Below are 23,193 nucleotides of genomic sequence, written 5' to 3'. Positions count from 1 at the left end.
GTCTTTGACAGTGTTAACAAAGAAATGGAAATCCTGACTCAAAACAGACTGAGGCTTAGAGAACAGCTGACAAAAAAACAAACAAAGGAGTACAGAAATAAGGTAGGTCCTACCCTCCCTGGCCCTCCTGAGCTCTCACAGGAAGGCAAGTGGAGACAGGCTGACGTCTTAAGAAGGAAAGAACCAGCACCAGCAATTTTAGGGAAAACCAGAACGAACTCAGACCTAGAAGCCTCCATCTGGGAGAGTGACCATTCATTCCGTCACATGACTTTAAAGCCTACATGTGACCCAATCCTCCAGAAATGTTCGGATGCAGGTCTGACCAGGGGCGTGGGCCAGGAGGGGCATGATAAGCCTTCCACACCCCCGCAGCCTGGCCGGGTTTACAGGACACTCAGACCTCTGGCCCTCAGTGGGCAAACCAGCAAAGCCTTGCTCTTGGTGAGCACCTCTTCTCCACCTCAGCCGAGTCTCACCTTTCGAATCTGAGCAGCATCAGCTCCTCTGTTCAGGAGGAGGGAGGGGGCCCAGTGCCACGGCCAGCGGGCACTGCTTCTAGATGAGTGTGGTGGATCTGGAATTTCAACCCCAGGAAGCTGAACTGCCCAGAGGGGAGACGATGGAAAGGAAACCCAGCCCTTGAGAACTGAAGCTTGAAGCATACAAGTCACCTGCCAGGTGACCATTAGAACAGAAGGTGGTGTCATCCACCAAGAGCAACCATCCCTGAGCCTCCCCAAACCCACACAGATGAGGACACCAGCGTGTGAGTGTGTGTACGTGTATGCATGCAGGAATGCCACCAGTGAAAAGTCTGCCTCTTATCCCCCTGGCTCCTGGGGGGGCGAAGTGCCCCAGAGTGTCCCAAACTGCTTCCGTTTGGCTTTGGAATGTCTGTGCTTTTCAGAAATATGAATGTGTTTGATGTTCTAGCAATGTTCTCCAAACCAATAATGAGTTTAGCCCGCAAAGGCCTGGCCCCGAGGGAGCTCAATGGCCCCAGGGTCTCCCTGACTGCTAAGCCCCCACCCACCCCTGCAGCCCCACAGGAAGCTTCACATCCAGGGAAGACTGGTAGAATCCTCACAGACAGACCTAGTTAGAATCTCTGATCCACCCCTTCTCACCCTGGTGACATGGGCAGTAACTGACCTGCCAAGAAACACTTTCCTCGTTTACAAAATGGCAGCAATAGGGTCTCGCTCCCTGAGGAGGGCCGGTAGGGGGCCTGAGCACCTCAAAAGTTCAAAGACGGTTCTTAGCAAGCAGCTTTGCCTCGAGCCCTCCTCCCCACACCAGTCCCTCCCGGTTTCACGGGTTTTGTCTCCAAAATGTATATTGAATCCGACCACTTCTTCCCTCTGCCCAGCCACTGTCCTGGACGAGGTCTCCCTGTGTCAGTCTTGCCCCTCCACGGCCCAGACTCGTCCAGCAGCTGGAGCCATCTTTCAAAAGGGACGTTAGAGTGGTCACTCTCCAGCTGTTTCCCTCCAGCTGCACCTGGGATAAAATCCACTCCTCTACCCCAGCCCACAGGCCTACGTGACCCGGGTCCCATGGACCGCATCCCAGCCTCTCCCCCTGACCTTACACTCCACGCTCCAGCCCAGTCCTCTCAGTTCGCTAAACGAGCTGAGGGTCACTCCGCAGGCCTCAGCCTTGCAGTTCCCTCTGTGCTCCCCCAGCTCTCTCGCGGCCAGCTCCTCTCACCCTTCAGGCTCCACTCAGGGGGTTTCCCGCAGGACAGTGTCCCCCCAGCCCAGCACTCACTATCGTATCACCCATTAATTCCTTCCCAGCACATGTACCACAATTGGGGATTATCTTTGTATTATGTGTTGGCCCATTAGGTGTAAGTTCTGCAAAGGCAACGGCCTCAACTATGTGGGTCACCACTGTGTCCTCCAACCTCGTGGGTGAGCGGATACATGGATGGATGGGTGGGTGGGTGGGTGTGTGGGTGGATGGATGGATGGATGGATGGTTAGGTAGATGGATGGATGGATAGATGGATGGATGGATGGATGGATGAATGGGTGGATGGGTGGGTGGGTGGGTGGGTGGATGGGTGGACGAGTGGGTGGGGGAGTGCAGGATCTCAAGCAAAACCAGTTTCCTTTTGTCTCCTTGATCCGTCACTTCACGCTGTAGACAGACAACTCTCTCACCAAAAAGACATACGCCCATCCCTCTCTCACCACACCCCCACCCTGTTACCGCCATCAGCGGCCCTTCCAAGGCTTGCCTGAGAAATCTCATCTCCTCATCCTTCTTCTCATCTTCGCTGATGATCTTGGAGGTGGTGATGCTCACCTCTACGCCATCCACCACAAACTTGCGTGTCCTCTTGAGGGTTCTATTGTGCAGCCTTGAGTCCTGGTAGGGGACAATCATTAGGCAAAGCTCAGAATCCATAGGTGACACGGTGGGTGTGGCCCACAGCACTCCAGCCCCAGCTTCGTCCAGTGGACATGGCTGTCCATCGTCCCCTTCTCGCTTCAAGCTTCTCAACCTGGGGACCCGAGTGTCTGAGCTCATCCCCTTTCCTCTCCCTGATCTTGGCCTTCAGACGCTGCCCCCTGACCTCCCCCACACAGCTGCCAGCACTCTCACACACAGGCTGTGGCGTCAGAGAGAGCTGGGTCCGAATCCTCCCTCTACCACCTGCTGGCTGTGCGACCCTGGGCAAGTCCCCTTCCTGGCTGAGGCTCGGCGTCCCCGGCTCGTCAGGGAATAGCAGTACTTGCCCCAGAGTGGCTATGAAAACTCAACGAGATAATGCGTGGGGGCACACAGCACAGCACCGGCTCACGGCAAGCGTTCAATACTTGGTATTTATTTCTGACAGCTATTGTTACAGACCACACAACCTCTTATCCACAATGCCAAAATCCAAAGAGCCCGGAAAACCGAAGCTCACAACTGATTTGGCAGCCAAACCTGATCTGACCCGAACTCCACAGGAGGCCACACCCATCCGCAGCACGATTTTCCTGTGAATAGTCGAGCACTACACAGAGTGCTGCCAGGACTCCTGGAGGTGTTCAAACACCCTGTGCAAGTTCTCTGTCCTGATTCGCATGAGGGCCTGTGGGCCTGCCCTGGGGTCATCATGGCGTTTCTCCCTCCAACCTCTCAACTGGCTTCCCAGGCCTGCCTTCCTAGTGTGGCCCAGCCTGGCCTTTCCAGACTGTCAAGAGCCTTCCAGCCCGAGAAGAGGGACGGCCGGGGTGGCCCCGGGCTGTCAGTCTCTGCCCTCCAAGTCGGCGCTGACCCCGCAGCCCTCACACTAGAACTGATCCTGGTCACAGGGCCGTCTGTCCCTGGGGTCACAGGCTCCCAGTCACGTCAGGGATGCTGAAGCAGCCCATGGACTCTTATCAGCACAGCCGTGTTCCTTGACTCACTGCCGGCCAGCCAGCAGAGGAACATTCCCAACACCCTCATGGAGAGGCAGGGGAGACCGCTCGGGGCGGCTGGCCTCTATTTAAAAAAAGAAAACTACCTTTTCCTTTTCACTTAGTGTCTTTTTAAGAAGGGAAGGGACAGGACGCCTGTCCCAGGGAAGATGACGGCCTGGTGCTGCTTGCACATAAAAGCCGCTGGCTCCGCCTGTGCCGGCGACCTGTCAGAACTGCCCTTTCTCTCTGTTCCGAGGCCGGCTGTGGCTCCTCCTTTCACTCCCTTTCATTTAGTAAATACTTTTGAGTCTCTACTGTGTTTTTCACCAAGCAAATGACGGAAGGAAAAAACAGAAGGATACAACACATTCCCTAACATCAGCCTTGGTTGGGGATGAGGCCCTCAGTGTGGCCTAGTCAGGCGACCAATGGTGAGTTCAGGAACATCCTCGGCTTATGGGAGGGGGCAGGGGAAGGGGTTAGACCCTCCCAGCCGCCTGAGGAGAAGGAGGCCGTGGTTCCCACGGGGAAGGCAGAATGGCACGTGGCGTTCACAGCGCAGAGTCTGGGGTCTGATCAGCTCTCCACTTCCCACCTGAGCCTCCATTTGCTCATCTGTACATTGGGATCATGAAGGAGCCTCCTTCCTTTTTCTTTTTTTTTTAAAGCGTTCTGCAGTGCTGGCCTCCAGCTGAGCCCTCCAGTGAAGTGGGAACTGTCATTCACAACGTCACCCGCTCCAGAAAGGCCACTGAGCCGGGACAGAGCCTGGAGCCCACTCCCTTTAATCGAACGCACGAGTCAACAGCTGGACCACATGGCTGACGCCCAAATAAGAGAACTTCCACTTCTAGAATGCTCTCTCCCAAATTTTACCTTTAACCAAACCCAATATAAATGGAAACGCAAATTGAAATTTAACCCCAACCAACTACCCGATGTGACTAAATCCCAGACTAAACTCAGATATTTTGGAGATTAAAACTATGAATCGAACTAAGCGCTCTGAACTAAGACCACTTAAAATGGAAGGCAGCCACTAAACGCTTTCAAGACCAAAACCGGACACAGGACATTCTGCAGCAGTCCTGCTCCCAGCCTGTAGCACAAGGGGTGGCGTTACCTTGATGGACAGAGAGCCGGACTCTCTGTTCAGGGACAGGTCAGCTGAGAGGGAGCTGCTGTAGTCCATGCTCTCGGAGGCGGAGAGGCTGCCACAGTCCGAGTCCCTCTGGGAAGGGCCTGGTTGGGCGGGGAGCTCCAGGCTGCCGTTGGCCAGTTTACTGTCGACCAGGGTCTCCAGGGCACTGCTGTTGGGACGGCTCTGGCTTGCTTTTTGGGACCTGTTGGCTGCTGGACTACGGTCCCCACCCTGGTCAGTGGCTTGCTTCTCCTCAGACACCTGAATTCTGGCATCCATTGACACTGGTCGGGACTTCCGGAGGGGCACAGGCACTACGAGGCCATTCTCATTGCCAGGGGCCACAGCTGCGGGGCCGGTGGTCTGGAGGGATCTGTCCCCAGAGGGCTGGCTGGGCCCATTCACACTTTCTTGAGACTGGCTGGGTGGCAGTGGAGTGAAAGACGATTCTTTGAGAAGACTGTCAGCATTGAGGCTCAGCTGGCTCACCTTAGAAGAGTCCCGAGTGTGGTTCCCCAGAGGCTAGGAAAAAAAAGATAGTCAAGGCCATGCTACTGCATGTCTGAGACAGGAGTCTGCAACGCAGTGGAGTTGCAAAGTCAGACACCTATAAGGCGAAGTGGGGCAGGCACAGGCAAACAGAGTAGGTATCCCTCTCCAGTAAGCCACAGTCCTCACCACTCCCTATTGCCTAACCAACAATAAAATTACTACTTGTTTTGAGGAATAGGAATTTCCTGATCATCTCTAATCTTAGCCTAATTTAATACCTGTTATTCCTCCTAAGAGTGGAGGCAACTGTGGACAGCTGGACAGTTCATGCCCTATCTAAAGGGGGCAGTAGCTATTCTGCTCCAGCCAATTGTGACAATGTGATAAAATGGGTCCCCCGGGGCCAGACCTTCCAATTTTTCAAGACAAGCTGGAATCTGGATTTTCACATGATATTTCCTGACTTTTAGATGGCAACTAATTCAAATGGTTAAAAAATCGCATAAAGGCCAAAGCAAACTTATCTAGGCACTGGATTCAGCCGATCAGCCACTAAGTTTTTTAAGTTTTATTTGTGTTTGTTAGAGCTTTTAGGGGGTGGAAAGTACTGAAGATGTTACTATTATAAAACAGAACACCCGTTTCTGTGGATAGAACACAAATGTTCAGCTTAATGAATAAAGTGAACACCCATATGGGCACCTTCCAGGTCAGGAGTGGAACACCGCCCCGGCCCAGGGACCCCCACCTCTGCCCATCCCGCCCCTTGACATGATCGTTGCCCTGACTTCCATCTCTAAGTGTTATAGGTTAGTTTGCCTGTTTTTGAACTTGATATTAATGGAATCACATTAATCACTCCCTTGGATCCTGATGGCTGCTGGTTTTTAACCTTGGAATGGAAGGTTCCAGAAGCAACTCTAATTCACTTTCTATTGAACAGCCAGGGTGATAGTTCAAAAATTCAGATCTGATCCTGTCATTCCCACACCAACACCCAGCCCCTGCCTGACACCCTCAACGGCCCCCACTGCTCTCATGACGAAGACCAGCCTCCTGCCTGCAGTGAGCCAGGTTGGACGTGACTGCTTTCTGCCTTCCTCTCCAACCTCACTGCCTGCCGCCTCCTCCTGGAGCCAGGCCCAGGAGGTCTGGGTCACAGACACACTGCTACCCTCTCCCACCGCGGTTCTCATAGTCCCAGCCCACACCTGGCCCTGCCGCCTATCAGCTCAGTCAGCCATTGCACTGCTTAGACCTCAGCTTTCCCATCTGCAAAATGGAGCCTTGGTTCTCCTCTGTCAGAGTTGCAGAGCGCCCAGCACTCCGAGGGCTCAGTAAATTGCTGTGGTTACTATGCTGATGCCATTCATCCTCCTCAGGGGTCCCTTCTTCATCCTGGTGAGGATTCACACCAGCCTCAGGCCTCTCCCAGGACTGACTGAAACTTGAGAAAGCGCGGTATCGTCCATCCCCAGTGGACAAGTCCAGCCCCTGCCTCACTATGTCCACAGCACCATCCGGACAGCAAATCTCCCCTTCCGGAAGAGGCCCTCCCCAAATGGCTAGACCAGGGATCCGAAAGCGGCAGCTCAGGACAGAATCCAGCCCACAGACATGTTTTGCTTGGCTCAAAAGTTTTAGAAAATTTTAAATTAGCTTTAATTTAAACTTAAATTCAGCCAAGTGCAGAAGCTGCAGATGGGTTATGAATGTGCCACGACACGGGCCCCATGGGCACTCAGAGTACCAGACAGGGTCTGGGGTGGCCGGAGCCCCTCGGCCTCTTGCCTCTGATCACGTGCAGCCTTTATCTGCATTTATCCCACAGTATGCCAAAACATTTTCATTTTGTATGTGAGCCACAACAGGAAAAAGGCTCGGAAGCAGTGACTCAGCTACCAACTTAAAAATTGGAAGATCTCATGTGAAAATCTAGATTCCTGGTCCTTCCTGAAAACTCACAGGATCTGGCCAACACGCCTGCTGCCTCGCCCTGGCCTCGGTGCCGTCTTACGTAACCTGTGCTGTGGGAGCCTGTACCTCTGAGCAGGGAAGAGACAGCAAGGAATCCTTCCTGCACCTTCCAGGCCTCCTCCCACACCAGCCGAGGCCTGCAGGGGTCCTGTCCCTCGCCAGCACCCCTTCTCCTGGGCCTTACTGAGGTGGGGTCCACAGAGTCCTCTTCTTCCCCCTCATCCCGGCCGTCTTCGATCTCCTCCATCACTTCGGCCTTGGCCTCAGCCACCAGCTCCCGCAGGGCCTTGTTACTGGTGACGCTGCTGACGAAGGGATGCTGAGGGGGCAAGACACACCTGGATTAGAACCACTTTGGGCTGGGGGTGCCCGAGGAGCAGGCCACAGCGGGGAGGCAATCCCCCAGGCAGAAAGGGCCAGCAGCATCCCTAAGTGAAACGTGAACGTGAACTTGGTCAGGGAGGCCCAGAGGCAGCGCAGAAAGTCCTGTGTGATGGAACAAGGGCAAATCCGGCTCTGCCACTCACCAGCTGTGTGACACCAAGCACGTCACTTTCCTTCTCTGAGCTGCAGGCTCCCCACCTCTCAAGTGCAGACGATAATGCCAAACCCACAGGGAGGTCATGAGGATGAAATGAGATAATGCACACAGCAGCGCTTAGCTCAAGGCAGGAGCCAAAGCAATGTTTGGCGAGGTTTGCTTGTGTATTTTCTTTTTTAAAAAGTTTTAATATATGGTTTTAAAAAATATACTATATTGAGGGACTACTTACACACTTTGTAAAGTTCACAAACGCTTAAGTTCAGCGACCTTCTCCATATACATATACACCCAGTGTAACCACCACCCCCACAAGACACACAACATTCCATCCCCTTGGAAAGATCCCTGTATCCCTTGCAGTCACCCCCACTCTCCACAGCTGCCAGCTCCAGAGACTAGTTTTGCCAGCTCTCTAACTTCGCATGAACAGAATCATACAGTATGTGGTCTTCTGTGGTTGGCTTTCTTCACACAACATGAGCTGAGCTGAAACTAAGAGACTCATCTGCATTGTGTATGTATCAGCCAATTGTTTCCTTTTTTATCCTTGTGTAGGATTCTACTGCACGAATCTGTCACAGTTTGTTTATTTATTCTGCTGCCGATGGACACTTGTGCTGTTTCCTGTTTTTGGCAACTATGCATAAAGCTGCCATGAACACGCTCGTCCATGTCTTTGGGTGGACACGTGTTTGCACAATCTGGAGGCAGCGTGGTATATGTTTTATTCCCAGGCGTTTAGAAAAATGTCACATCTTTAAAAGTGAAGGCTCCTTCACGGACTGTGCAGAACACCGAAGCTTTCACAGCCTCAGCAGATGTCAAATCAGCATGGGCGTCTCCCTGCTGAAAGTCTGTCCTCTGGCATCTCACCCCAGCTCCAGGGTGTGGATAGGGATGGGGATTCCTCAGTTCACCACACTCACCCAGGGCCACGCAGAAGGAACGTTGGGGAAGGGGGGTGTCATTAAGTTGGAATTTGCTTATATGAAATTTACAGGAAGGCTCTGATGAAATTCACTATTTTTACTATCATAAAACTTATCAGCAGAGGAACAGTGTCAACAAGATTGCAGGGAAGTATGTAAATGACTAAAGAGAATAAATTTTCTAGCACCTTGAAACCACATTCACAACTGATAGGTCCACCACAAATCATTTTCATCTGTTAATGCAGGGTAGCGGAGCTTGCGGGAGAGATGGGAGGAGCTGTGGGAGGCAGGATGGGGTGGTACATGCAGGGCCTCTGGGCCTTGGTGAGAGGCTGAGACTTTATTCCCAGAAGCCACTGGAGGGCTGCAGCAGAGCACTGATATTAACAGTCACCCTTTAAAAGTGTCACTCTGGCTGCTGTGTGGTTCCAAAACGTCTTGAGGGGGACCATTAATTATAGGGTTTACTAACTGCAGGAGGTAGGAGAGTATAGCAGTCAAGAGGACTGGCTCAAGGGGCCGGCTTGGTGGCGCAGCAGTTAAGTGCGTGCGCTCTGCCTCGGCAGCCTGGGGTTCACAGGTTCGGATCCCGGGCGCGCACCGATGCGCCGCTTGTCAGGCCATGCTGTGGCGGCGCCCCATATAAAGTGGAGGAAGATGGGCACGGATGTTAGCCCAGGGCTAACCTTCCTCAGCAAAAAAGAGGAAGATCGGCATCGGATGTTAGCTCAGGGCTGGTCTTCCTCACAAAAAAAAAAAGAGTACTGGCTCGAGACTCTAGAGCCAGGCTAGCTGGGATAAAATCCTGCTTCCACCACCAACTTGGGCAAGTCACTCAACCTCTCTGAGCCTCACTCAGTTTGCTCATCTGCATACTTGGAATAACCGTATGGTTGTGCTAAGCATTGCAGTAAGTGCTCAAAATATGGTGGCTAGCATCCACATCATCATCATCACTGTCATCAGTACCTTGTCACCTCCATCACCACCACCATCCCCACCAGCACCATCGTCATCACATCTTCATCCCCACCATCCCCATGATCCCCACCAGCACCATCATCATCATCTCACATCTTCATCCCCACCATCCCCACCACCAGCACCGTCATCATCACGTCTTTGTCATCGTCACCAACGGCAGAATCAAATGAGAGAAGTGTCAGGCCCCAGTTTTGCACTCCCAGCCATTCCTATCCCCTCCTGCATCCCCACAGAGCGCAGCTTGTTGAACCGAGGGTGAGAACCAGATCCAAACGTTCCTGAGCTTCACATTGTGCAACCTCGCACACGTGAACCTGAGCAAGGAGGCACGGGACACTTCGCTCCGGTGGCTGAAGCAGATGTGGCAGAAATAAATAATGCAGGCCCAGGCTACCGGAAATACCAGGTTTTCATCAGGGCATACCACATATTGACCAAATTAGTGGCTCTTCAGCCTGGCCAGGAGCCTTGCTCTCCTGAGGCTGAAGCTCTGCTCCACTGCCTCCCTTGAGCACCCCGGTCCTGAGGAAGTGGAGGGGTAACCCACGGGGAAGAAAGCCTTTGACGGAGGAGAGGCGAGCAGGGCAGTTCCCCTGGACGCCCGGAATCCCTGGGCAAGGGGGGCGGGCAGACGGGGCAGGCCCTCCTGGGGCCGATTAGGCCCGGAACACTGTTTTGTAAACTGCCCTGGGACACGACGTGCAGCCACCTCCTTCGCTGCGTCAGCTCCGTTACCTCCAGGGGTGTGCATAGAAAAGACGTCTCCCCAACCCCCAAAGCACCGAGCCCGGCACAGGGGCGCTCTGGTGTGGGCACACGGGTCCCGGGAAGGTGCTCGGGCACTCCTGCGCAAGGCCCAGATCAGAGGGGCACTCAGCCGTCTGCTCCTTCAGGAAGGGGAACTGCTGTTCAGTGCTCTCTCTGTGGGGAGCCCCAAGATGCCACAACTCGCCAGCTGGCACCTGCCCTCTGGCCGGGACCTCTCCTGCCATCCAGACACCATTTCCAAGGACTTGAGCCTGTTTTTCCTGTGTGTGCTTAGAAACCATCAGCTGGGGGGTGCTACACTGCAAACTGGCTTTAGGAAACGCCCAATAACGCTTTCACGTTTTCAGGGGTCAGCATCTTTTCCTCAATCCTCCCCTCCTCCCTCCTAACCTTCTTCTTTCTCTCCCTCCCTCTCTCTCTCTCTCTCTCTGTCTCTCTCTCACTTTCTCTCTCTCCCCTTCCTTCTTCCTCTCCTTCATTCATTCAGAGGCAGCTTACCAGAGTGGTCAAGACAACAGGCTTTGGGACCAGACAACCAGGACCAAAATCCCAACTCTGTCGCTTACAAGCTGTGTGACCTTGTGCAGCCTACTTAACCTCTCTGTGCCTCAGTTTTATCATCTGTTCGATGGAGATCTGAATAGTGCCTACTTCAGAGTTGTCATGAGGATTAAATTAGTTAACATTTGCTAAACATTTAGAACAGCACCTGGCATAGAAAGGGTTACATAACAATTTAAGTCAATGTATTTAACAAATACTTGCCGAAGACCCTCTCCATACCAGGCACTGTTCTAGACGCTTGGGACACATGAGTGAACAACACAGATAAGACTGCTGTTCTCAGGGAGGTGACGTGCTGGTCAGGGAGACCAACAATAAACTTAATAAACAGTTAAGTTATACACAACCACGCTATGTACCATGGAAAAATTAAAAGCAGAGCAGGAAAAAGAGGATGAGGAACATGGGGGTGCGGCAGGTTCACAGTTTTAAATAAAGTGGCTGGGGGAGGCTTCACTGAGAAGCTGACCTCTAAGCAACGACATGAAGAGACCCTGGAGGTGTCTAGGGAAAGAATATTCCAGGCAGTGTTGACAGCCAGTGCAAAGGACCTGAGGCAGGAGTGTGCCTGGAGTGTGTGAAGAACAGTAAGGAGGCCAGAGTAGCTAGTGAAGAGCGAAGGGGCAAGAAGAGGAGAGGAAGTGTGAGGAGTCGAGGTGGGGTGGGCAGATCATGCAGGACCTGGCGGGTCCCTGAAACTTTGGATTTTACCTGAATGAGATGAGAGCCATTAAGGGGCTGTGGACAGAGGAGATATGGGAGGTGACATGTTTTAAAGGCTCCCTCTGGCTCCTGTGCTGAAAACTGACTGAAGGAGGGCAGGGAGCCCAGCCAGGGGGCCATGACCAAGTGAGAGATGACGGCGGCGCAGACGGGGGCTGGCAGTGGAGGTGGAGAGGAGTGGTGGGATTCTGGGCACGTTCTGAAGGCAGGGACAACGGGATTTCCCGACAGGATGGAGAGGGAGCCAGAAAGAGAGGGGTCAAGGACGCCTGCAAGGTTTGAGGCCTGACCCCCGGCAGGCGGCGGCGCCACCGACTGAGACAGGAGAGCCACCGCTGGAGCGTACTTGGGGGAGATGCCAGTGGGCGCCCAAGCGGGGAGGAGGGTCACCGCTGGCGACAAGCGTCTGGGGCGGGGCGCACAGTCTGGGCCTGCGGGAGTCGCTGCACACAGAAGAGGGGGTGCAGGAGACGGGGGAGTGGGGAGGAGGGCGGCGCCGAGAGCCGCAGTCAACCGGGACTGCGGAGGACGAGGGTGGGCTGTGGCCGCGGCCGCGGCCGCGGTCCGGCGAGACGAGCTCCGGCGCCCGAGCGACCACGACGCGCGACACGTGGGAAGCGCCGCCGCCGCGAGGCTGTGACCGGGAGGGCGGGCCCACACAGACGCACCACGCGTGACCCAGGCCTCACGCGTGCTGTCACACGACACGTGCACACAGCACCTCGCTCGCTCACACGAGGCTGTGAAGTGAGCGCCGTCCTCGTGTCACAGACGAGGACACGGAGGCCCAGGCAGGACTGCTCAGATGCCGGGCGCCGAGCCTGATCTCAGAGCCTGAGTCACCCATCACTACGCCACACGGTCCCGAGGAACACGCGGCAAGTAAACGAACCAATCGTAACCCAAGGGCGCGTGTCAGGAAGCTCGAGGCAAAACGCAGGGGCAGACGAGGGGCCCGGAGGCACCTCCCGGAAGCAGGCAGAGGCGGGAGCACCACCAGCTTCGCAGGGGGCGCTGCGAAGTCAGGACCTGGGCCTACCTGTCACTCAAAGCCCCTTCCCTGCTCTAGGCCTGGGGCACTCGCCTGAGGGGTGTGGTGCTCCACCCTCCCTCGCTGGGACGGAGAAGGCACCTGGAAAACCCTGCCAGCAGCCTAAGCTCTGGAAGGTGTTTCATTATCTGGAGAGAGCTGTCCTTCCTTCTGCAGCCCTTTCTGTCTGCCGCTGAGAATCCTCTGGCAGGGCATCTTCCCAACTACAGAACGGAAATTCCTGGCTCAGGCTGAGGCTCCGCGCTGCCCTGTGCGGAAGAAGGGCAGCTGGTCTCTTCCCGGTGGAATGTCCTGCAGGCCGGATGTATCAGGCCAGGAGGGCCTGCCTACAGGAAACAATTGGCTCCAACCGGCTGAGCGACCTCGGACCCCCCCACCTCTGCTGGCCCGGGCCAGTGCCTTCCCGAGCCGCCCCACCCCACCCCACAACACCCAGAGAAGGAGGCCTCTGATTCTCCAGACATTTGCTTTCAAATACACTGCAGAAATCTGCAAGGAATAATCGTGACCCCCTAGCAGACAGACCCCATTTTGCATCCTGGTTTCTTTTCATTTTTTTAATAATTCAGTTCAATGCATCAAACATTCATCAAGCATAGCACTTTACGGTTAACCTAAGCACTTTACAGTATCTTCTCACTTAACCCTCATAACAACCCTGTAAGGGAGGCATGGCTATTATCCCCGTTTTAGAGCGAGAATCAAGTCTCAGAGAAGTCAAGTCACTCGCCCAGGGTCTCACAGCCAGCAAGTGGCAGAGCTGGGATTTGAACCCTGGACTTTCCAACCCCAGTCCACACACTTAATCACTGTGTTGCACACCACAGAGGGACGCATTTGCAGCCCAGAATGTCGACCATGGGCCCTGGCACACAGTGGGTACTGGGAAAAAGCATAAAGAAACGTAAAGAAAGACGAGTGCTTGGTGTGGCCTCTTCCTGCTCTCCTCCCACCGTACATCAGAGGCTGTCGCACAGGTGGAAGGTCCAGCAGGGACAGGGCATGGAGGGGCAGCCCCTCCCATCACCCAGGCCCACTTCCTCTCCCTCTCCCATCAGCATTGGTGGCATGGGGGCAGCCATCGGCAGACCTGGGGACAGCTGGGCGGTGTGCAGCTTTCAGAACACAAGGTTCAGCCCAGGTGAAGGGCAGCTCACAGCTCCCTCCAGTATTTCAAAGAGCTTCAGGGAAACCATCATCCACTCTCCCTAAGGCCAGGAGCCAGTAATGAGATGCGCAGAGTCAGCCGTCAGCCAAGCTGGGCTCCCAGATTCTGCACACAGCAGCCAGGGGGCCCTTGTAAGTGTAAGTCTGATGGGGGCCCCACTGCACCCAGGGTGAAGCCCCAGTCCTGGTCTGGGCTTGCGAGGCCCTGCACGACCCTGCGTGACGGGGCCCTGCGTGTAGACAGAGTGAGACAGCAGGCCCGCCCGCTCTCCTCCGAGAGGCTGCTCCCACGGCTGGCTCTCAGCCGGCCTCTGGGACTGGCATAAGGGGAGGGCTCCCACCAGTAACTGATGAGAGGGCCCCTATGCCTCAACTGTTTGCACAAACAACATGGCTCAGGCTGAACACCTGCCTGCCTTCTGCAGCCCGGAACCTCAGTATGCGCCAGGCAGAGGCCGCCTACGGGACCAGCCCCCAGGACACACCCGGGAGCTGAGTCCTCTACAGAGCTTCCCTGGGAGACAACATTTCACATGGGTCGTCACAACTCGTCGTGGGGGGAACTAAGTGCATCCGTGTGAATCCACGGGAAGAGGACCCTGGAAGCCATGCCTGGTCTCCCCACGTGCCTTCTCCTCTGTATCCTTTCGCTGCAGTAAGTCTTACTGTGATATGACTATATGCTGAGCCCCATGTGGCCTCTTAGTGAATGACCGCACCTAGAGGGGGACACACCCATACCTCCTGGATCCCCCGGCCCTCACCCCTGGCTCCCATGCCCTGGCCTCCGCACTCTTCCCGGCTTGTGCCAATGGTGCTCCTGCCCCAGGCCTCTGCCTCCACTCTCGGGTACCACCTGCCCCGCTCTCATGCCTCCTTGGGTGTCTGCTCACACAGAGAGCCCTTCCGTGTCCTCCCTTTACAGGAGAGCCGCCCCTCCCCAGCCCCACCCCCTAGCGCTATTTTATTTTTCTCCACAGCCCCATTTCTACCTCTAACGGGCACATATCTGCTTGTCCCCCCACTAGAACATAAGCTCCATGAGGACAGAGCTCTGGGGGCTGCCCTCACCACAGCCCTCCCAGCACAAGAGCTGGTATCCAGGAGGCACCGGGGGAATGTCGGTTGACAAGTAAGTGGTTGTGCTCGCTGTCACCTGGGCTGGGTGAGGAACATATCCAGCTTCCAGGGTCCGGGTGACCTCATCCATCTTCCACCTCCAAAGGCAGGGCAGGGCAGAGGGGGCACACAGCCACCCCTGTGGGGGGACCACTCACCTCCAGGAGCTGCGCAGCACTGGGCCGGGTCTCTGGGTTCTTATCCAGGGCCGTCTTTAGGAAGTCTCGGAACTCCAAAGACCTGGGGGGACAGGTGGCAGTAAGCTCAGAGCCAGGCGAGAGCAGAGGAAACTCCCTGTGTCACAGACTCTGCTCCCCCAGGAGTCGTGTGCTCCCAGACACGCCCCTCAAAGGACAAAGGGTGCCTTCATGAGCCCAACAGCGGAGGCGACGGGGCCTTCATGATGACCTTCTCACCATGGACATCATTGTATAGATGGGGACACAGACATCAGAGGAGCAGTGAAACACGGCAGTGCTGGGGTTTAAGCCGAGCCCCAATTCCCAGCCCAGGGTTGTGCCATATGGCTGCTGGGTCACTTGGGTTCTTATTCCCACAGTAGATCCGGCTTATTTAGGTCACCTGTCTGCTTTGATGGAGAGCCCATGTCGAGAGCACAGAGGGAAGAGAGAGGCCTGGAGACCCCGGCCTGAACCACTCCCCGACTTTGGGGCCTAGCAGTGACAGGAGAGCCCTGGCACTCCACCTCCTCAAATCCCACCTGCCCTGCGTCCTGGGCCCACTGGCCATCCCTCGGGGAGGCCTCCTTGCTCCTTACCACTTAGAAGGTGTGAGCAGCGTCGGGGGGTCTGACTTGGCAATCTTAAGCAGGACTCGCATGGGGTTGAGCTCGTGGTGCGGGGGCTCTATCTCGGCCATCTCAATCAAAGTGATGCCCAGGGACCAGATGTCAGCCTTGTAGTCGTATGGGGTGTCCTTCATGGTCTCACACATCACCACCTCGGGGGCCATCCTGAACCAACCAAGGGACAACAGAGGGCTAAGAACATGGCCTCCACAGGCACTTCTCAGAAACTCAGGGTCAAGGACCAGCACAAGCCAGTGTCAGGAGGTTGGCAGCACTCCCGCATCATGATTTGCATTACTTTCTATCCCATTGTCTTCCTTACGATGGTCTTCACACAGAAAGACGCCTTCGGAGCGGCTCCACCGCCACGTCCTGCTGCAGTTCCGATGCCTACCACAAGATGGCAGCCACAATCCAGAACACAGAGTCCTGGGGGAGGGCGGGTGGGGACAAAGGGGAAGGTGCCTAGAAAAAACGGGGCGGGAAAGGGGTGGAGAGAATACAACAGCACAGAGAGAAGGGATGGGAGAGAAAAGGGGAAAGAGGAATAAAAGGGCAGAGAGAGAGAAAGAAAGAAAGGGTGAGTAATAAGCAAGCAAGAAAGGAGCCTAACTCCAGTGGGAAGCAATGCACTGGAAAACAGAGAGGAGTCAGGTGTGAAACTGAGTGCAAGTTCTTTTTAAAGTCACAGTTTTAGAAAAGAAGGAAACACGATGGACTAGAGAAGTCCAGGAAGACTTCAGGCGAGGGTAGGAACTGAACTTGTACTGTTCATCTTCACACCCCCAGCCCGGGACTGGGCACTCAAGCAATATTTGTTGAATGAATCAAGAATTGAACCATTTTTTAGGGTTCCAGTTGAGTTACTATTACTGGAGCATTTTCCCTGTGCAGCAGGCCGTTTAATCCTCACAATAACCCATTAAGTAGGTGTTATTACCTCCCTGATTTTACAGATGAGGAAACTGAGGCACCGAGAAGCAAGGCAACTTGGCCAAGGTCACAGGACTAGGACGTGGTGGAAACGGGGCTCAGACCCAGCAGGCTGACTCAGGAGCCCTGGCCTTCTGTCCTCTCCCTCTATCCCAGCCAGAGGTCAACTTGGGGAGTCTGAGGTTTAACATGCAGTCCACCATTCCATTTCCAGAAGCTATACGACTCACCAGTAAGGCGTTCCGATGAAGGAATCTCGTTTCTGCAGAGTTTTCAGATTCTTGGCAGATACACCAAAGTCAGCTGCAAGACAAAAATCTCAGATAGGGTATTCAATCAACATTCCTCCACCCACAGCCCTCGGGTAAAAGCCCATGATGTGGACTCAGAGAAATACGTTCCAAGTCAACTGACTGATGCCATTTCTATCTGGCAAATTAGTGATTGTCACAAATATAACATTGTTAGAAACATAACATCTACTGCTGTAAGGATGTATCGAGATACGTACTCTCCTGCTTGCTGACGAGAGTATAAACCAAAGAGCCTTTTAGCAAAGCAGTTTGGCAATAAATCACAAAAACATTCAAAATATCCATATTCTTCAGATCCAGTAATTCCAAATCTAGGAATCTATCCTAATGAAAAAATCTTAAATATTAAAAAAATTATGCATAATGATGTTCATCAAAGCACCACTGTACTAGTGACAAATTAAAAACAACTATAATTGCTTAGCTCTCAGGGAGTGATTTTAATGAACAATAATGGCCCCTCAGAGGAACCTCATCAGCTACGATACTGCCCATGTGCAAACTTGCAGAGTGATTTTAAAAATTCTTATAGACGATGTATAATATATCCCGTCTTTTCCAAAAAGGATTTAAAATTGTGTATCAAACACACACACAGAGGAAGAGAAACTAAGAAATTTGGAGAAGAAAGATAACGTAAAAGGTAAATGACTGAACAGATTAAGAAAAGTGTGAAACACCCCATATGGTGGAATATTTTATAGTCACTAAAATTAGTTCTGAAGTATTTTTATTCAATATTTTAATATTGAATTATACATATTAATACATATCAATATCAAACATTAAATATGTATTTGATAATGCAATATTAAAATGTTTTATTTATATTATAAGATTAAGTGAGAAAAGGGGGAGAGGCACAGTTGAATATATTGTACGGTCAGAATTATGCCCCCTTCCCCAAAAATGGGCAAAAATATACACTAAACTGACTTGGAAGAAATGCACCAACTTGCGTAAATGGTTGTCTGTGGGTGGTGAGACCAGATGCCGGTTCTTCTACTGTCTGAATTCGTAAGTTTGCCATGATGAACATGTGTGACTGTCAGGACTGACAAACAATCAATAAGTAAACTGTATCTATAAACACACAGCCAGCACTACAGTCTTGCTTCACACAGCCACCGCTAAGAGAAGAAGCCGGGGCTACAGAGAGAAATTGTCTGCGTGCTCCAGTCTTCAGGGGCAAAGTCTCATCTGATTAAAAACTAAACTCGGGAGGAAGCAACACCTTGAGAGCAGCAGTGATGCTTAACTGGAAGCCTCGCTGCGAGGAACTGCAGAATTGTTACAATTGCCGGCGCCTCCGGGAGCCTCTGCGGGGTCTTGAGAGCTGGCCCAGACGCGTTCAGGTGGCAGCTGCTGTATTCAGGAGCTTCAGTCAGACTCACAATTTCATACCATGAGGGAGCACAATGCTAAGAGCTCAGGCCTGAATGCCAGAGAGCTGAGTTCCCGTCCTCACGCTTCTATTTTATGAGTCATTCATGGATGCATTCATTGAGGCGCCATCAGGAGCCAGACGCTAGCCAGGGGCAGAGAATGCAGTGGGGACCAAAAGCAAACTAAGTCCTTGTGCTCAGACAGCTTCAAGTTGAGGGGTGGAAGTAGAGGCAAGCAGGTGAACACCAACAAGTATCTTTGTAACTGTGTGAAGTGATGGAAAGATGGGAGTGCAGGGCTGGGAGAATTGATGGGAGGAGGATGTAGGGAGCGGGAGCGGGATGCAGGGGGATATAGGAGGATGTGACCTCAGAGACCAGGGTGGGACCGGGGAGGCAAGGCCTGGAGGAGGTGCAGCTGAGCTATTCATTCATCCAACAAACACTAACTGAACACCCACCATGTGCCAGGCACTGTTCTGGGTGCAGAGATGAACCAGTCCTCACCCCTGTGCGGCTTGTTACTCTAGTGGTGGAAAAGGCCCTCGACATCCCCCACGTTTCTTGGTGATTCCTGGCTGTGAGAAGGGCCACGCAAGGATGAGGCAGCACAAAGGGGTGGAGAGTGCTTGGCGGGTGGGCAGCTGTCCTAGACAGGAGGTCAAGGTCTGGGGGAAGATATTTCCAGGCAGAGGAAGCAACTGGCTGGAGGGCCCGGGAGGGGTGGGGCAGCATGGCCAGGAGGAGGGCAGGTGGAAGCGAATAAGCCGGAGACAGGCAGGGGCCAGGACAGTTACCAAACCTCTGACCCTCGGCTTCCCTGTCTGTGACCCAGGGGTGGTGACTGTAGAACTACTGTGTAGGGCTGCCGTGAGGATTCGACGACACACACAAAGCACTCAGCTCCAAGCCACTCTTGGTAAATGCTCTGCCGTTTACTCTGTGGGGCACGTGAGCCAGCAGCCTCCCGATTTTTAGGCTGGGGCCAGGCTGAGGCTGTGCTAGAGCCCTCCAGAGAGTGGTCAGGAAAGCTGGTCCCTGAGCCCCGTCAGTGCTAACTGGACAAGAGTTGCTCCATCAGCTGACGGCAGCCCTCGGAGGCCCATCTGGCCACTGTGGGGAGGGGGCGGCTATCACCTCCCAGGGTGGGACCAGCAGCTGCTGCAGGGGGAGGTTCAAACCCAGAAACACAGGTGAAAACCTGCTTCTGCTGCTGACTGCCGGCTGGCCTGGGCAAGTCACCGCCCCTCGGGGCACCTGGGTAAGACTGGGGAGCCGGGCTCCCTCCTTCCTGCTGGGTCAGCCTAGGCCCCACCTCCCCTCAAACACCAACAATGGCTGGCATGTCATCCCAGGAAATCTTTTGAAAATAGTGACTGCCTCTCAGACCCAGGGTGAGGCCCCCAGGAGAGAGGGTGGAGCTGCGGCCCCCACCCCGGCCCTGGTCCCTCTCTGAGAAGGAAGAGGAAAAGCGGAAACCACCAACTTTCACAATGACATGCGTCTGGTCCCCAGGGCCCGCCCTGAGGCAGGCACTAGCCAGTTTTTTGGGTGGCTGCTACTTCCCCTTCTGCCCCACAAGAAGGGGCTCAGCCAGGAGGGTGGAGCAGCCCCTCCCTGCAGCCCAGGGACCTCAGGCTTCCCCTGGGCTCGGGGCAGGGGTGGCCCCAACCGTCTGCTCCCAGAGTGGAGTCTATTAGGGGCGTGCCCAATGGGTGGAGGGCTGCCCTGGGACAATCCCAAGGGGATTTTCACCAGGCAGTGTCTTCTGATGAAAACACTCGCCCCTCTCCTTCTCCCATTTTAAACAAGAATCAAGAGACAAGGGCAGCAGGCAGGGAGGGGCTCTCCCTTCATGAACCATAATCTCCACAGGGAAAGAGACCATTTCTGCTTTGTCCACAGCTATACCCCAGCACTGTATTTGGCACATGAAGCACTCAACAAACAGGGTTATCGAATGAACAACTGAATAAATGAACAGACAGACTTTGCTAGAATGCCTTTAACTCATATACATTTAGGAAAAAATGACAACACTAGGTTCTAAGAAATATGTTTGACAGCAATTCTATTTCTAAAAGTAGATCCCCAAAACCAGATTTATAAGATGTAGGGGAAGCTTATGAAAGCATTATTTGAAAGAGTGAAAAACTGGAAACAACCTAATTTGTTGCTAGAGCTTGGTTGGTGAATGGTTAGATAAATTAGGGTTCACCCAGCCATGAAATAATACACAATCCTTAAGAAGGACGAGATTGCATTTGTACGGACTAACTTGGAAGTCTGTCCACAACACATTGTCCCAAACATGTCACTGACTGACTGACATGCATACAACAGAAAGTGCAGCATGATGCCAGTTGTATCTTAAAAGAACGACACATGCATATCATGTGTGCACATACACCCACCAACACAGAAAAGGGTCTGGAAGGTTGCACATCACACTCAATGACCACCTCCCTAGAAGTGAGATTTGGAGGGGGGGGCAGTGCCCTGAGGGGGCCTTACGATTTTTACTTGATACGCTTTTATTCTTTAAAATGTTTTTAATCAAGAATATGCATTGCTTTTACAGTTTAAAAAGCTGAAATGCATGTGGCAGTTTTGGGGGTTTGTGGGTTTTTGTTTTTGTTTTTTCTTTTTCAAGTAAAACCCAGTGGGGGCCAGGATGTGGTGAAAGCACAGTACATGCCACCAGGGGAAGGCAGTATAAACGGATGCAACCAGCACGAAGCGCACACAGGCCGCAGGCACTAACAGAAACCCGACACACTGCCCAGACCCCACAATTCTACTCCGAGAATCCCTCTTCCAGGTAGATTACAGAAGGAGACTCAAAGATCCAAGAACAAGCACGCGCATTACTGCATTTGTTAGAGAATATACGAGAAGAAACCTAAATATCCAACTTGAGGGGTTTCATGGGTAAATTAGGGTTTGTGCAGGTGCCGGAATGCAGGAAAAATATTAAATAATCATGTTTCCAAGGAGTATTTGTGGGGAAACGTGCTGATACTACTTAATTTTAAAAAAAGCAGACTGAAAAACTGTATAGATACTATGATCCCAACTTAAAAAAAAAATACACATTTATCTAATAAAAACTAGTATTCACTGAGAACTTACCAGGCATACAGCACTCTGCAGAGACTTATGCAGATCATTTATATCTTCTTCTTCATATGATTTTGTATATCACTGGCATATACATTCCCAGGCATAATGTTTATATCTAGGACCCTTTGGGGCAGGGGAAATTATTATGCCCATTTTACAGATGAGGAACCTGAAGTTTAGAGAGATTAAGTAACTTGTGGATGGTCTCCCAGCTCTACGGACAGATCTGACACCACGTTTGTGCTCTTACGCTATCTGGTCCCTCCTTCTGTGCACAGAAAAAAGACTGGAAGGAAGCCTACAGTGCTGTGCTCTGGCAAGATTAGGAGTGACTTAATCTCCTTCTTTTTTTTTTTTTTTTTTTTTTTTTTTAAGATTTTATTTATTCAGTTTTTTCCCCCAAAGCCCCAGTAGATAGTTGTATGTCATAGGTTCACATCCTTCTAGTTGCTGTACGTGGGACTTGGCCTCACGGTGGACGGAGAAGCGGTGCCTCGGGGCGCTCCCGGGATCCGAACCCGGGCCGCCAGCATCAGAGCGCGTGCACCCAACCGCCAAGCCACGGAGCCGGCCCTAATCTCCTTCTTTGTCTTATTCCAAATTATCTGCAGGACTGTATCCACACATATACTCATTCATATATACATATTTTTTTTTTCTGATTACCAAGGCAATGCTGCTTATCAAAAATTCATTTACAGATTAAATCAAGTCTCCATAATCCTGGCAGAGATAAACACTTAGGAGTGTGCTGCATATAGCTCCAGATGTATTTATATAAATAAAAACATATATGTAAATAAAAATGATATAATTTTTATGTATTTTTAAAAGTATTTTAAAAATGCAATCAGATTAAACATACTATTTTGCAATTTATTTTCTCCCCTTCACAGTATGTATATACATCTGTACAAGAGATTACACCTTTTCTACAACATAATTTTCAATCGCTGAAAACGATTCCACCGTATGACAGTACCATAACTTATTTAATCCTCTGCTGGAGCAAACTGGATCATTTCTGATTTCTCACTGTCACAAAGATTGTTGAAATGAACATCGTTGTACATATCTTTCTATCCATGTATACACATCACATATTACTTTTATAATCAGAAGTTACATACGCAGTGTAAAATGCATTCTATAGCACACACACGCACAAGCAGTGAACTGAGCATGTATGAAGATAGATGAGACTCTCTCATCTGTCCCCTTAACCGTAAGCGACCAAAAGCACCCAAGAGAAGAGGAGCCTTCTCCCAGACAAGCCAGGCCAATTAAAGGCAAACTGCTGTCCAGTTGCAGTTCTGACCCCTCCTCCTACCCTGGACCCCAGGCCGGGCGAGCCATGGTCCAGCTCGGTCGGGGCTTACCCTCGACTTCTCCGTCTGAGAACACGCGGGGGGTCCTCGTCCAGGGGTGGCGCCCCGTGCCCCAGGAAGTGTTGGGACATTAATGGTGGTGGCCCGGTTGTCACCATGAGCCAGAGAGCCCCCGCCATCTAGTGAGGGAGGGCCAGGGACGCCGCACCTCCCACACAGGCCAAAACTGCCCCATCCGAAATGCCAGCTGCGGCCCTGTGGACAAGCAGCCAGCGCCGCGGGTGCGGACAGGGGAGCGAAGCCTCGAGAGGGTTCGGGACCCGCTGAGACGCCGGAGGGTCAGGAGACTCGGGCCCCAGCCCCCAGCCCTGGGTACCCAGGGCCCCGACCTCCGATTACAGCCGCCAGGGGCTCACCTGGGCTCACTAAGCGGGAG

General features: G+C 52.8%; 1 protein-coding gene across 1 annotated transcript in view; it reads right to left on the bottom strand.

Annotated features, from left to right (window-relative positions):
• Window positions 1-23,193, bottom strand: part of STK10 (serine/threonine kinase 10) — a 116,645-nt gene that overhangs the window by 32,122 nt on the left and 61,330 nt on the right. The window contains exons 5-10 of the mRNA XM_004428522.3: window positions 16,838-16,910; window positions 15,645-15,839; window positions 15,025-15,106; window positions 7,199-7,333; window positions 4,528-5,067; window positions 2,249-2,379 (exon numbers count right to left, since the gene is read on the bottom strand). Coding sequence (XP_004428579.1) covers window positions 2,249-2,379; window positions 4,528-5,067; window positions 7,199-7,333; window positions 15,025-15,106; window positions 15,645-15,839; window positions 16,838-16,910 — 1,156 coding nt within the window. The remainder of the gene's footprint in view (window positions 1-2,248; window positions 2,380-4,527; window positions 5,068-7,198; window positions 7,334-15,024; window positions 15,107-15,644; window positions 15,840-16,837; window positions 16,911-23,193) is intronic.

The sequence above is a fragment of the Ceratotherium simum genome, chromosome 4 (genome assembly GCF_057802395.1).
Source record: "Ceratotherium simum simum isolate JZ-2026a chromosome 4, ASM5780239v1, whole genome shotgun sequence".
NCBI classification, from domain to species: Eukaryota; Metazoa; Chordata; class Mammalia; order Perissodactyla; family Rhinocerotidae; genus Ceratotherium; species Ceratotherium simum.
This window is presented reverse-complemented; position numbering and strand designations above follow the sequence as displayed.